Source organism: Stegostoma tigrinum, chromosome 28 (assembly GCF_030684315.1).
Source record: "Stegostoma tigrinum isolate sSteTig4 chromosome 28, sSteTig4.hap1, whole genome shotgun sequence".
NCBI lineage: Eukaryota > Metazoa > Chordata > Chondrichthyes > Orectolobiformes > Stegostomatidae > Stegostoma > Stegostoma tigrinum.
In genome coordinates, this window is record NC_081381.1 from 16,598,383 (window position 1) to 16,611,415 (window position 13,033).

At 38.4% G+C, this 13,033-nt stretch overlaps 1 protein-coding gene across 9 annotated transcripts in view; it reads left to right on the forward strand.

Moving 5' to 3' along the window:
- The window catches only part of rerea (arginine-glutamic acid dipeptide (RE) repeats a), a 685,623-nt gene that overhangs the window by 581,536 nt on the left and 91,054 nt on the right, over positions 1–13,033 (forward strand). For 8 of the 9 annotated variants that reach the window (XM_048561799.2, XM_048561803.2, XM_048561804.2 and 5 more), the window contains one exon: positions 3,031–3,111. In XM_048561799.2, coding sequence (XP_048417756.1) covers positions 3,031–3,111 — 81 coding nt within the window. Of the gene's footprint in view, positions 1–2,599; positions 2,658–3,030; positions 3,112–13,033 lie in introns of those variants that run through there. The other variant, XM_048561807.2, reaches the window with a different exon arrangement.

Sequence of the window (13,033 nt, forward strand, 5' to 3'; positions counted from 1 at the left end):
TACACAAAGTGGAGAATGAGCCATGAATTGGCTTTACTGATGATCACCGAGATGTCATTAGTCTATCTCGCTCCTCTTGTTTTTTATGTCAGGTTTCTGCATCCCCCACCCCCACCCTGTATTTTGCAGGCTTGTAAAATGCAGCAAACAATGTATACGTTCTAATTCTTATTCAGAAAGAATTTAAGTCACCTTGCATACGTTTAAATTCGAAATTGTTCGAAAAATTGTGCTTGGTTGCAAAGTGAGCAGGGAATGCTCTCTTTATCAATATTTCCAGTTCTTTGTTGGTTGGCTACTGGAGATATGTAACAACAATTCTTAAAAGCTGCTTGTCAAACCTTGCAGCAATATTTATTTTTACTGGGCCATTGCATCTGATCATTGGCAGTGTAAAAATTAGTTTTGTGTAGACTACTGCTATTGTACTGTGAAACAATTCCTCCTTTCTAACTTAGAAATGATGAGTAGATTGTTGTACAGTGTTTTGGCATTTTAATTAGGCTGGAAAATATGTTTAAAAGTATTTTTAAATATTATTAAATATTATTTTGTTTTTAACTAACGGGGATCGAAACATTCTGCTACTCAGGTGTTTGTATTAAATTTAACATGCTAAATATAACTGCGTTAGCTGCATTGCTGCAGCCTACTGGCAGAATGGTTGCTTAAGCTTAAAGTATAATTATGTGTACAAAATGCAACTGCCCTCATGAGTTGTATTCGTGAAATAGTGATCCAAACTTACAAAGTGAATAAATTTGACAGAATCTTTAAAGATTTCAGTTATGAGCGAGTGCGCACGACAAGTACTTCTTTAACCCGAGACAAGAGTTTGACTTTCAGCTTCAGTTATCCAATTAATGTCTGCCTATTTATATTTATATACTTGAGATTAGTTTTTTTTTAAAAGTCAAAAGTACAGGACAATCTACATCTTGTATAATGTGTTTTTCTCGTTGACATTATTTAAAAATAGTTACCACACCTACAGATTATTAGATGTGATAAAAAATATTTTCTATTTATGTTCATAATGTGATATACTTTCATATTAAAAATGTGGCAAACTGTTTGATAAATCAAATACTTCATGGAATGGTCATTTTGCACCACAAAGAGCCATGAGATGCACACACATTTTGTATGTTTCTCAGAAATACCAGCAAATATGCTTTAGGGTTTCAGTCCGAAGAAGAGTTGTATAAGACTTGAAATGCTAACTTTGATTTTCTCTCTATTTATGCTGCTTAATTTGCTGGGTTTCTCCAACACCCTAAGACACCCTAACCGTAAGGTTTCAGATCGCCAGCACTTTGCTGTAATTTTGCTAAAGCTCTGGGGACCATGATAAATGGAGAAATTTGAATTCAATAAAGCTGATTTACTGGCAATCACCTAAACAATTGGCAATTGTTGTAAAAATACAATCTGGTTCACTAATGTACTTTGGGGAAGAAATCTGCCATCCTAACTGGATCTGGCCTAGGTGTGACTCCAGATTCTAGAAATGTCATTAAGGAGCTCTCCAGGGCACCAAGAGACCTGTTTTCTGAATAATACTACAGCATCTTTTGAATCCACCTGAGATGCCATTCAGTTTGACATCTTAGCCAAAAGATAAGGCACCTCCAAATGTGCAGCATTCCCTGTGTTCTCAGAGGCAAAAGTGTTCTGTGTCCTAGGCTGGACTTTCATGTCTAAAATGGCTGTACTATCCTTACCCTGTACAGAACTAGACAGTATAGTATTAACAGGTACTGTCATGGTTTTACTTCCTGTACCCAATGATGTTGAACTCAGTTGCAGTCACTCCCCACTTAGTTGCAGTTGAAATTGATGAACTGGTGTGTAAATTAGACCCTTCTGAGGAAGGGTCACCAGACCTGAAACTTTAATTCTGTTTTCTCCTCCTCAGATGCTGCCAGACCTGCTGAGCTTTTCCAGCAATTTTGTTTTTGTTCCTGATTTACAGCATCCGCAGTTCTTTTGGTTCTTATTTGTGTAAATTAGATACTGGACATTGCGTTTTCATGGTATGTACTTCATTAGTCTTTGGTCCATCGGGGGTATGATGTTAATGTAAATTTGCTTGTTAGCTTGTTGATGGAATGATTACAGGAAATTATATTTTTTTAAATCAATGACCTACTTATTTTGAAAGCAAAGTTGCTTAATTGTTAGTCAGCAGAGAGGACTATTTTACAAAAAGAAAATGTTTAAGCATTAAACCGTTTTAAATAGTTCGTACGGTTGGTGAAATAGTTGATCGGATCAAGTTCGTTATCGGACTTGGTGTCATCCATGGCAAAGCTTACTCAATGGCCGTTATCTTTGCGACAAGACAAAGTCAAACCTTAGAGGCTGCCAATGTGCCTTGATACGTCTCGATAGCAGCGTTGTGAATGGATTTGTGCGGCTCACTGAACAAATGAAAAGAGCTAGTTAATGAGATTACAGGAACGTACTTGCTGAAAAACGACTTGGCAACATAGTTGCTTTGGTGATGTTTCTCTGTGTTGCTTTGAACACATATTCTGGGCTGTTGGGAATCGGTGATCCATGCCAGGTTTTATGTATGACCGGAGACGAGAGAACCCAGCAAGAGATCGCATGTAAGCCACCCCCTTTGTAGTGTTGGAGCAGAGAGTGACAAGGTATTTCTCGCTTGTATGCTCCCCCTCTGCCACTTACTGACGGCACACTGACATTACCAGGGACAGGGAAAAATGGAAAAGGGTCCTTTTCGCTTTCCTTTTGTGCTTTAATTGTTGTCATGGTTTGCTGAAGTCAGGCCAAGCCCTGAAGAAGTGTAAGCCTTTCCTGCGCTGTGTGTTGTCTGTATTATGTAGGGTGCCTCCAGTCTGAGTGATTAGTGGCTCGTAAAGAAAAAGGATCGCTGTGCAGTACAATTTCCGCCATTTTCCTTGCTTCCCCGGTGTATTTTTTTCTCCCTCGCAGTCGAACCGTAGCAAAGGCTGTTTTTATCCCCCCCGCCTCCGTTGTTGACTCCTCTTTTCTTGTCAACAGAAACGCTTCATTAAGGGCTTGAGGCAGTACGGCAAGAACTTCTTCAGGATCCACAAAGAGCTGCTTCCAAATAAGGAGACGGTGAGTTTTTTTCTCTCCCCCCCCCCCTCTATTTAATTGATTTGTGTTGGTTTCTGGTAATCAATCTGCTGGTGTTCGATTGGCTGATTTTCCTCTTGATTGTGGTTTCAAAAAGTTGTGGGGATTTGAAGGGAAGCAGAGTGGTTTGGCATATCAACAAAAGTGATTTCAAGTCATAGCATAGATATTTATAATTAGTGATATGTTTGTGATCCATTCTGGGAGTCTAGAAGCTTCTGTTACTACCTTGCAGGTGCCATTTATCTAATAGTGGTTAAAAAACATATGTGCCTCCGACTGTAGCTGCGGAGAGAAATTTGTTTTTTTTTAAACAAAAACAGCATTGAGCTGGGTGTACTGCTTAAACTGTGAGCATTCTAATTTATTACTGTCAAGTGCCTCTTTCGTTTTCTACCTCTTGCTGTCTGATGTGAGGAACTTGTATACTATTGTGTAATGTTTTCCAGCAGAGACTGATGTACAAGTGACCTTCCTGCAGCTCATCTGCCACCCCTTCTTTATCCACTGTGTCCTTTTTCCTTTCTGTTTGTTCAGTCTTCAGACAGGCTCACTGAGGGTTCCATGTCACATACACTATCTTAACTTCTGACAAGCCAACCAGCTAATCATTCACAGCTTGTGGTGGCTTTGAATGAGGTGGGGGGAGGGTTAAAGGTCCACACTTATTGTTTAGAGAGTGAAGTAAATCAGGCAGCAAACAAGTGGTAGATTGTTTTAAGGCAATTATGCCTAGAGAAAGTTTCCTGGTGGGTAACGTGCATAAACAGTTTTGGTATTGTCACCTTTATGTTCCATTGTGCGTGAAAACAAAACAACTCTACTTCTGAAGTGTCCCTTGTTAGGCTGTGAACTGTGTAAATATTTTTATTTTCATTGCAACAGTGGTCAATAATTTTCAGTTTCAAGGTTTGCAACTTAATTGCATCTTCCAGTCAGGCTGTTTACAGTGGGAAGCATTATCCTAGTTGTTTGTATAACTTAATTCCCTGTAATAGCATGTAAATAAAATTATTTTGCTAATTTGACAATTCACTCTTTACCATGTATGAAGTATGTCCCTAGTTGAGAGAAAAGGTAAATGTAAGTTTGAGGCCTAAAATAATTTCAGTGGCCCATTGACTTTGCATTTGGCAACTAATATTTATGATCCTGGAGTAATTCTGTGAACAATGACCTGTTTATGAAGAGGTTCTTTACGTGTAAAAACATTGACCTTGTTTAAAGAATTTTTAATCTGACTTTTTCCCATCACTTATTGGCCCAAAATGCCATAAATTGCATTGTCTTGCCTTATGGAGAGCACAGTCTGCCACTTGCCTCTATTCACTGTGAAAACACCAATGTAAATCATCTCCATCTGCTAAAAGAGGCTCCAAAAGATACATAAATATTACTTAAACGTCTGCTTCCTCAGTTACTTCTTGTCTTTTCTTTCCAATTCTGCTACCTGTAGCTTTCTCGGATTTTCTCCTGAACATTTGTGGCCTTTTATAGCTACTTTATTCTTTTCCATCGAAAACACTGGTCTGTATGAAAGGTGCATGCTGTTTATTTTTCAGCATTTATCCATTTCATTTGTTTCAAGTTTTAAATGACAATCTGAGAGCCAAAAGTAATCTTGGTGATTTTTGAAGTGTTACTTTCAAATGCCACTGTATCTTACATGTACATTACGTGTTGTTAACCAACGTAATTATCCATGGATAAGCTGATTTGAGTAATGTGGGAAATCAAAACAATAAATCTGGAAATACCAAGCAGGTCCGGCAGCATCTGCAGAGGAGAAACAGAGTAAACATGCTGGATTGGTGAGCATTCACCCTAAGTGTCCTTAAACATTGTTTCTCTGGTCGCACGTGCTGCCTGACCTGATTGGTACGTGCTGCGTTTTCTGTTTCTATTTCATATTTTCTGCATCTGTTTTTTTTTAATTAAATAATATGAACGTCTAGGGTGTCTTAATCAATCCTTGTTTGTTACAACAAGTATATTCTAAGTATTAGCTGTTTGTAGTCCATCAGAGCATCAGTGGCAACCAGGCTTCAGGCAGATGAAACTTGTCATGTTTACCAACTGCTGTCAATTTGGGCTTCATATCTTAGCTGCCACAGCGGTATCAGTTGACTGACTATGCCTAATTATTCTTAACCCTCCCTCCAAATATATAAAACGCGCAATTTAGCTTCTCTCCTCTTTGTTCCGTTATGAAAAACTGTTACCTAACAAATACTGACGAGAAAAATCTACTGCCAGGCCTCTGGTGTTGCATCTATATAACAACCAGTTAGAAAATGAATAAAATTGCTGAAGGATTATTTGCCCTGTGGGACAATGAACACTGGTTTCTCTTTGCTTCTAAGCTGACTAAACGTATACAGAAGCAGAAAGCTATTTTCCGTCTTGATCAGATCAGGTCATTTTACTTTCCACATACGCTTCCGAGTGCTGTTCTTCTTTGGCAATAACTCAAAAGAATATAAGAGCTCACTCCTTGTTCTGTTTTCATTAAGGGAGGAGAGCACTACCGTGATTACATTGAATTACTAAATTTGCTTTTTCCAACATTTTGCTAAATTAATTCTGATAAGACAGAAGGGGGGAGTAATGTAGAAATAATTCCTGAAATGTATTCATTACATGAATTCTGCAGCATGAATACTGAGAAATGTGAACTTGAGAATGGGGAGAGACCTTTACCTTGACTATAAGGAAATTAAAAACCTTTATTGAGATACATTGCACATTCAGAATTCAGTGTTCAGGGTTGTTTTGTGTCCACGAAAAGAACTGTTTTATTGAATTTTTCAGTGAATACCCTTGTGAATTGTCACACTGAAAAGATATCAGTGCTGTATCCGAGATAACAAGATGTCGAGCTGGATGGACACAGCAGGCCAAGCAGGAAGGCTGACGTTTTGGGCCTAGACCCTTCTTCAGAAATGAAGAAGGGTCTAGGCCCAAAACGTCAGCCTTCCTGCTCCTCTCATGCTGTTTGGCCTGCTGTGTTCGTCCAGCTCTACACCTTGTTATCTTGGATTCTCCAGCATCTGCACTTTCTACTATCTCAGTACAGTATCTGGCCATTTGGGTTAATCTGGCAAACCCTGGCTCTGTTTTCATCAGTTGTGCAACCAACATACCAAAACACATCACTATATGCCCAGCAAAGCTTCTCAATAACAGTAAAGAGGACTTGCCAATTTTGTCATCTGTCCTCTATTAGCCTTGAAATAATCAGGTTGATTTTTAAACCTAACACCATCCCTATTCCTATGAATTTTACTCTATCTGAGCACAGGCCAGAATATAATTGTGACTTGTTCTTGTTTCATATAGTACAGTGCTGCTGCTATGTTACTTCTAAAAGATATAGGCTGCACTGTATGCAATTAATAAATATTGGATCAATCCCGAAAAATATATCTGGAAATATACTTCCATAGAAGATGGAACTGCATCTATCCAATTAGTTGCAGCTATGCCAATTAGCTCTTATGTCATATTGAGGAAATGGAAATAATACACAAGTTGAGAGGGAAATATCTCTTTGGACCCCTTCCAACAGGTGGTAATAATTGCATCGGTTTTTCATTTGGTCACATTGGCTGCAGATGTTTGTTTATACATGTCCATTTTTCTTAACTGATAAAATCCTTCCAAAACTGTGAATGCATGAATGGCAGACAATTTGGGAAGGGTTTGAAAGCATCTTCCATTATGGAATTAGAAAAGATAATGTACTTTTAATCAAAATAATATGCATATATAACTTATCATCAGTTAGGTATATTTGGACAGTCATCAACGGGTTTGGTCTTTGTAATTTAAAGCCCTTCCCTACCCAAGCCCATTTTGAAGTCTTGCTGTTCATCCTTTTTATGCTTATTTCAGTAATAAATTCAATTATACGCATGCAGCACCACCACTGGTTGGAGGGTTTCATTGCAGCGGTTCAGGTTTATGTCAACAATTTTATAAAATTATACACCGCTAATGATCGACAGCCAGCAAAAAGGTTCTGTAGAAGAGTCACGAGACCCGAAATGTTAACTGTACTTTCTCTCCACAGATGCTGTCAGACTTGAGTTTTTTTTTCAGTGATTTCTGTTTTTGTATAATTGACAAAACAACTGTTACACTGGCACCATGCCTCACCTGTTCCTTTGCTGCATTGATGACTATATCGGCGTGGTCTCGTGCTCCCGTGAGGAGTTTGAACAGTTCATCAACTTTGCTAACACCTTTCACCCCAATCCCAAATTCACCTGGACCATCTCCAATACCTTCCTCCCCTTCCTGGACCCCTCTATCTCAATCTCTGATAACTGTCTCAGCACTGACACCTATTTGAAACCTCCAAACTCCCATAGCTACCTTAACTACACCTCTTCTCATCCATCTTCCTTAAAGAATGTGATCCCGTACTCTCAATTGCTCTGCCTCCGTTGCATTTGCTCCCAAGATGGAGCATTCCGCTCCCAGACATCCCAGATGCCCCCCTCCTTCAAGGACCGTGATTTGCCCCCTCCATTGATCCACAGTGCCCTCAACTATATATCTTGCATTTCTCACACTTCTGCCCTCAAATCCCTTCCCTCCCAACAAAAATAAGAATAGAGCCACCTTGGTCCTCACATACCAGCTCACCAACCTCTGCATCCAGTGTATCGTCTCCACCACTTCCGCCACCTGCAATCCGACCCCACCACCAAAGAGATATTTCCCTCCCCACTCCTATCAGCCTTTCATAGAAACCGCTCCCTCTGCGACTCCCTCGTCCACTGTACACTCCCACCACACCCAGCACCTTTCCCTGCAACTGCAGGAGGTGCTAAACCTGCCCCTACACCTCCCCTCTCTCCTCCATCCAAGAACCAAGACAAATTTACCAAATCTGATAGTGGTTCACCTGTACAGCCTCCAAACTGATCTGCTGTATCCGTTGCTCCCAATGTGGCCTCCTCTACATCAGTGAGACCAAGCACAGACTCAGTGACCAATTTGCTGAGCATCTGTATTCTGTATGCTACAATTGACGACATCTTCTAATTGTTAGCCATTTTAACTCCCCCTCCCACTCCCTTGGTGACATGTCTGTCCTGGTTCTCCTCCAGTGTCACAGTGATGCTACGCACAAACTGGCGAAATAACACTTCACATTCTGCTTTGGGGGCTTACAGCCAAGTGGCCTCAACACAGGATTCACTGGTTTCAACATTCCCCGCCCCGGCCTCGGCCTCATCCCACGTCCAACCCTCCCTCTCCTTTCCACCTCCTCAACCTGTTACAACTTGTCCTCCTTCTTTCCCACCTACCAGCCCTACCCTTCCCACTGACCAACCCTGATTACTGCCTATCTACATCCACCTATCATCATCCCACCTACCTTCCCCCACCCCCACTCCTCCCTCTAGTTATTTCCCAGCTCCCTCCCTATCCCCAGTCCTCATGATGGGTATAAACCTGGAATGTTGACTTTCCTGCTTCTCTGCTGCCTGACCTGCTGTGTTCCTCCAGCTCCACACTGTATTGATTTGATGTGCATAAAGGCTCAAGACGTGTTATACAATTATTGTGGTAACACTATGTGACAGAGTATAGATACATTTGCATTTTTTTACTCACAAGCCATACCGCTCGAGATTGTAAACAAAACAATTCGCAATTAATATTTCAAAGAAGGTAAATCTTTTTACCTGTGAGCACGATGCTCCCAGTTCTCGCTGTGATGTTGATATGAAAAGTCATTGATTTCAATGCCTAATAGCTGTCTGATTCTGTTACCTCAATATTTGATGTGATCAATACATGAATATATAAACTAAATAGCAGTTCAATAGTTTCCATGTAGTACTACCCTGCAATTTCACTTCTGTTCCTTTTGAGCTTGGCCGACTATTCATTAATTCTCTCCATGACAGATGGAATTTGTATTATAAAATTTCTAAATTTTTTCATGAGTGCTTGTAAGCTATTTATGATTATGGTGCCTCTTTATGACAGTTTGGCCCATTTTTGTCTAAAATGCAGTATTCAAAAGTTAAAGTAAATCAAATGAGATTGTTTTTTTAAAAGAAAGCTATATCCCATATTGGCACTCATAAATTGGACTAGTAATATATGTTCATAAAATGCCATATTAATATTTACAAACAAAAGTAACTTGTCTGCAGTCTCTCTTGCGTATTTATGTGCTATCAACACCACGAAACCAACCTAACAAAATCTTACAATAATTGTGGCTGGTAAACCATGTCTCTTCCGAATGCCTAGTCAGGATCAAACAAGCTATGCAAGTGATTGGGAACATAGACAATTTTTTTTTGTTTGCTGTAAGTTTGTTTAAAAGAAAATTGTGGATTTAACAAAGACATATTGTAATGAACTAGCTGATAATGTTGCTTCTCTAATAATTTCTGCCTTTTCAGTGGACCTTCGCTAAACTTTTCTTTCTAAGTGTAGCAATTCTGTATATTGAGATGGGAAGGAACTGTATTTTCAAAAATTCCCGTATAAAAAGTGTGCTGATTATTTGCTTTGGTCATATAAAACAATTTGCATGTAATAACAATGAAGCAAACCCTTTTTATAACCCATTGCAATCAATTAAACTATTCAGTAAAGGAGGCAAAAAATGACTAATCCAATTAGCAAAGAATGTAATTGCAGAGCATTTAGAAATACACAATAAAATCAAGTAGCTTTTAAAATCAGCATGACTTCATAAAGAGTAGTCATGCCAGAAAATTATTACAATTCTTTGATGGGGTAACAAACAGCATAGATAAAGGGGAAGAAGTAGATGTATTATGTTTGGACTTGTAAAAGGTTTTCAATAAGGCACCACTCATGAGGCTGCTTAGCAACATAAGAACCCATCTAATTAGTAGAAGTTAAAAGATTTGCGAAAAAGGGGCAATTTTAAGGTGGCAAGTTTTTACTATTGGAGTGCCACAGGGATCAGTGCTGAGGATGCCGTTATTTGTCAGATATATTAAAATAACTTGTGCGATGGAAGTGGATGTACCATCACCAAGTTTGTGGATGGCTTTAAAATGATGGGACAGAAAATCGAGTTTAGTTGGCTAAAACTACCCAAGGCACTAGTCAGACCACATCGTCAATATTGTGACCAGTTTTTGTCTGCTTATTTAAGACAAGCTATCCTGAAATTGAACGAAAACAAAATTGCTGGAGATGCTCAGCAGGTATAGCAGCATCTGTGAAGGAATAAAGAGTTAATGTTTCAGGTCCGGTGACTCTTCCTCAGAACTGACATTGAAGGCAGTTGAGAAGCAATTCACTAGGTTAATTGAGTAAGGAAGAATTTTCTCATGAGGCAAGGTGGAGTAGATTGACCTTTTAGTCATTGAAGTTTAGAAGAATAAGAGGAGGTAATTGAAACTTAGATTCTCAGTGGCCTTGACAGGGCAGATGTGGAGTTGATATTTCCCATAATGTGAAAGTTTAGGACCAAAAGGCATAATCACTGAATAAGGGTTACCCATTTGAGACAGAGGAAGAGGATTTTTTTTTTCTCTGAAGGTAGTCAGCCTATGGAATTCTTTACCACAGTGCTGCCAAGGCTCGGTCATTTTAATATGCTGAAGGCTGAGTTAGATTTTTAATCAGTGAAAGAATCTAGGATTAAAGGGATAATGCAGGAAAGTGGAGTTGAGAATTAACAGATCCAAAATGATCTCGTTGAATGACACAGCAGAGTTTATGGACCAGGTGGCCAAACTCTGCTGCTACATCCTAAGATCTTATAGTTTTATGGTGAATTCAAATTTTTATTTTGTTAGCCTCCTTCACTGACTGGAAACAGTTAAATCTTCTGTCATGTCCAATAGGTGTTGCGTTTTCTTAAAAAGAAAAACTGCTTTTTCTTTTGTTCAAGTCATAAATGGTTGGTTGCTCATTTGTAAATGTATTAATAGTTAATTAAGTGGTATATGTACATTTAAAAAAATTTGAACATGTTACGCTAATCAAATTTATCTCGTGAATGTACAATGTGTAATCACAATGTTCAGAGACAATATTTACAGAACTCATTGTTCTGGCATAAAGATTGAAAGAGACAGTCTTGATCCCAAAATCCAGATGAGAAATTCTATTCCTGACATGTTAGTTATAGAAATTGCATTTGTTTATGTAAAGAAGTTGTTCAACTGGTAATGCTACATAATTGTTTTCATAAAGGCAATTGTGATCATTTTGCTGTGAAATGAAGTAAATTCAATAGGTCTACAGCCATTAATCCTTGATAATTGTCACTTAGTTTATTAGTCCATTAGACTTTTTATCTATTTGAAGCAAATCTAATAGATGGAAGTAACAGTTGAGTTAACAGGTCAGATTGTGTATTCTTCATTCTGCTTATAAATGGGAATTTTTCTGCTGTTATTATTCTGCAGCTACCATACAGTGATTCATGTTTACAAAACATCGTCTTAATTTTAATTACAACACCAGCACATTACTCTGTTTTTGTTCTCATGATAGGAGTTCAGTTGGTTTCATTATAGCTGTCAAGAATTAGGCTGGGAGGTTCTATCCAGGATGAGAGTGACATTTTCAAATTAATCAGACCTTGCTAAAGGATGAAACATGTTCTGGACTGTGGTGTTCATTCCATCTTCCATTTTTCAAATATGCCATTATCGCACAATCTATGGCCACAACATCTTGTGCACTTAAATGTCATTGTACTATAATTTGAAAAATGATATTTTAAGGACCGTAATATATTTAACCATTTGTTTACCTATTCTTTTGCTTTTTTTTCTCATATGTTTAACCGATACTTAGTTATATTGATCGCTGTGAAATGTTGATGAGCATTTCTAACTACTTATATGTATCACATTCCTACCAGATGTTCACTGTAAGGTATTTTTTGATCCAAGGTAAAAGTATTCTTCCATTATTTCTGGAATCTGTTTATTTACAATTAACTGCATATTTGCTTGCTCCCTCTCGGGTCTCGTATTACAAGATACCAGATTGATGTTTCTGCTCATAACCAATGTGGAGAAAGTAAATTAAGGCAGTTGTACACTGCAGTCATATTTTTATAACAACCTGTATTTATTTAGCACCTTTAATATTCCAACTCGCTTTGTGGCACCATCATTAAGCAAAAATTTGATATTGAGTTTGTAAATGTTTTGATGCTAGGGAAAGTGACCAAAGATGTTATCATCAAGGGTGGCTTTTATGGAATAGTTTCAAGGAGGAAAGAAAAGTGGAGAGGTTTGGGCGTACAGTTCCAAAATTTAGAGCCTTGATAGCTGAGGGCACCGCTGATAATTGTGAAACACATAAAATCAAAGATGTTCATTTGGATTGGAGAACCACAATTATTTCAAAGTGTCATAAATCATAGCAATTGGAGATTATCAGCAAAGTCCTAGTTTTGAATGGCATTGAAAGGAGGTGAGACTTTTAATCTAAAGAAGTTGGTTTACGAGACATCATCATAAATTCAGTGAATATAATTGCTGAGAAGTGAATGAGGCATGGTGTAAGTTAGGAGATGGGCAGCAAAATTTTAATAACCTCAGATTTACAGGCACTGGCCAGAAGCATGTTGGAGTAGTCATGTCTAAAGGTAGAGGATGACAGAAAACTGTCATGCAGGGACAGAAGGTAATAAGGATGGCAAATGGAATTTTAGTATTTATTGCTAATGCAATACAGTACAAGAGTTAAGGAGCTTTAGCTGGAACTGAACAAGGTGTTAGTGAGACCATTCCTGGAATATTGTGCAGTTTTAGTTCCCTTACTTGAGCGATCTGGTTGCATTTGGAGGCAGTTCAGAGGAGGTTCACTAGATTGATTTCATAGGTGAAGGGTTTGTCTAATGAAAAAAGGTTGATCAATTTAGGCCTATGTT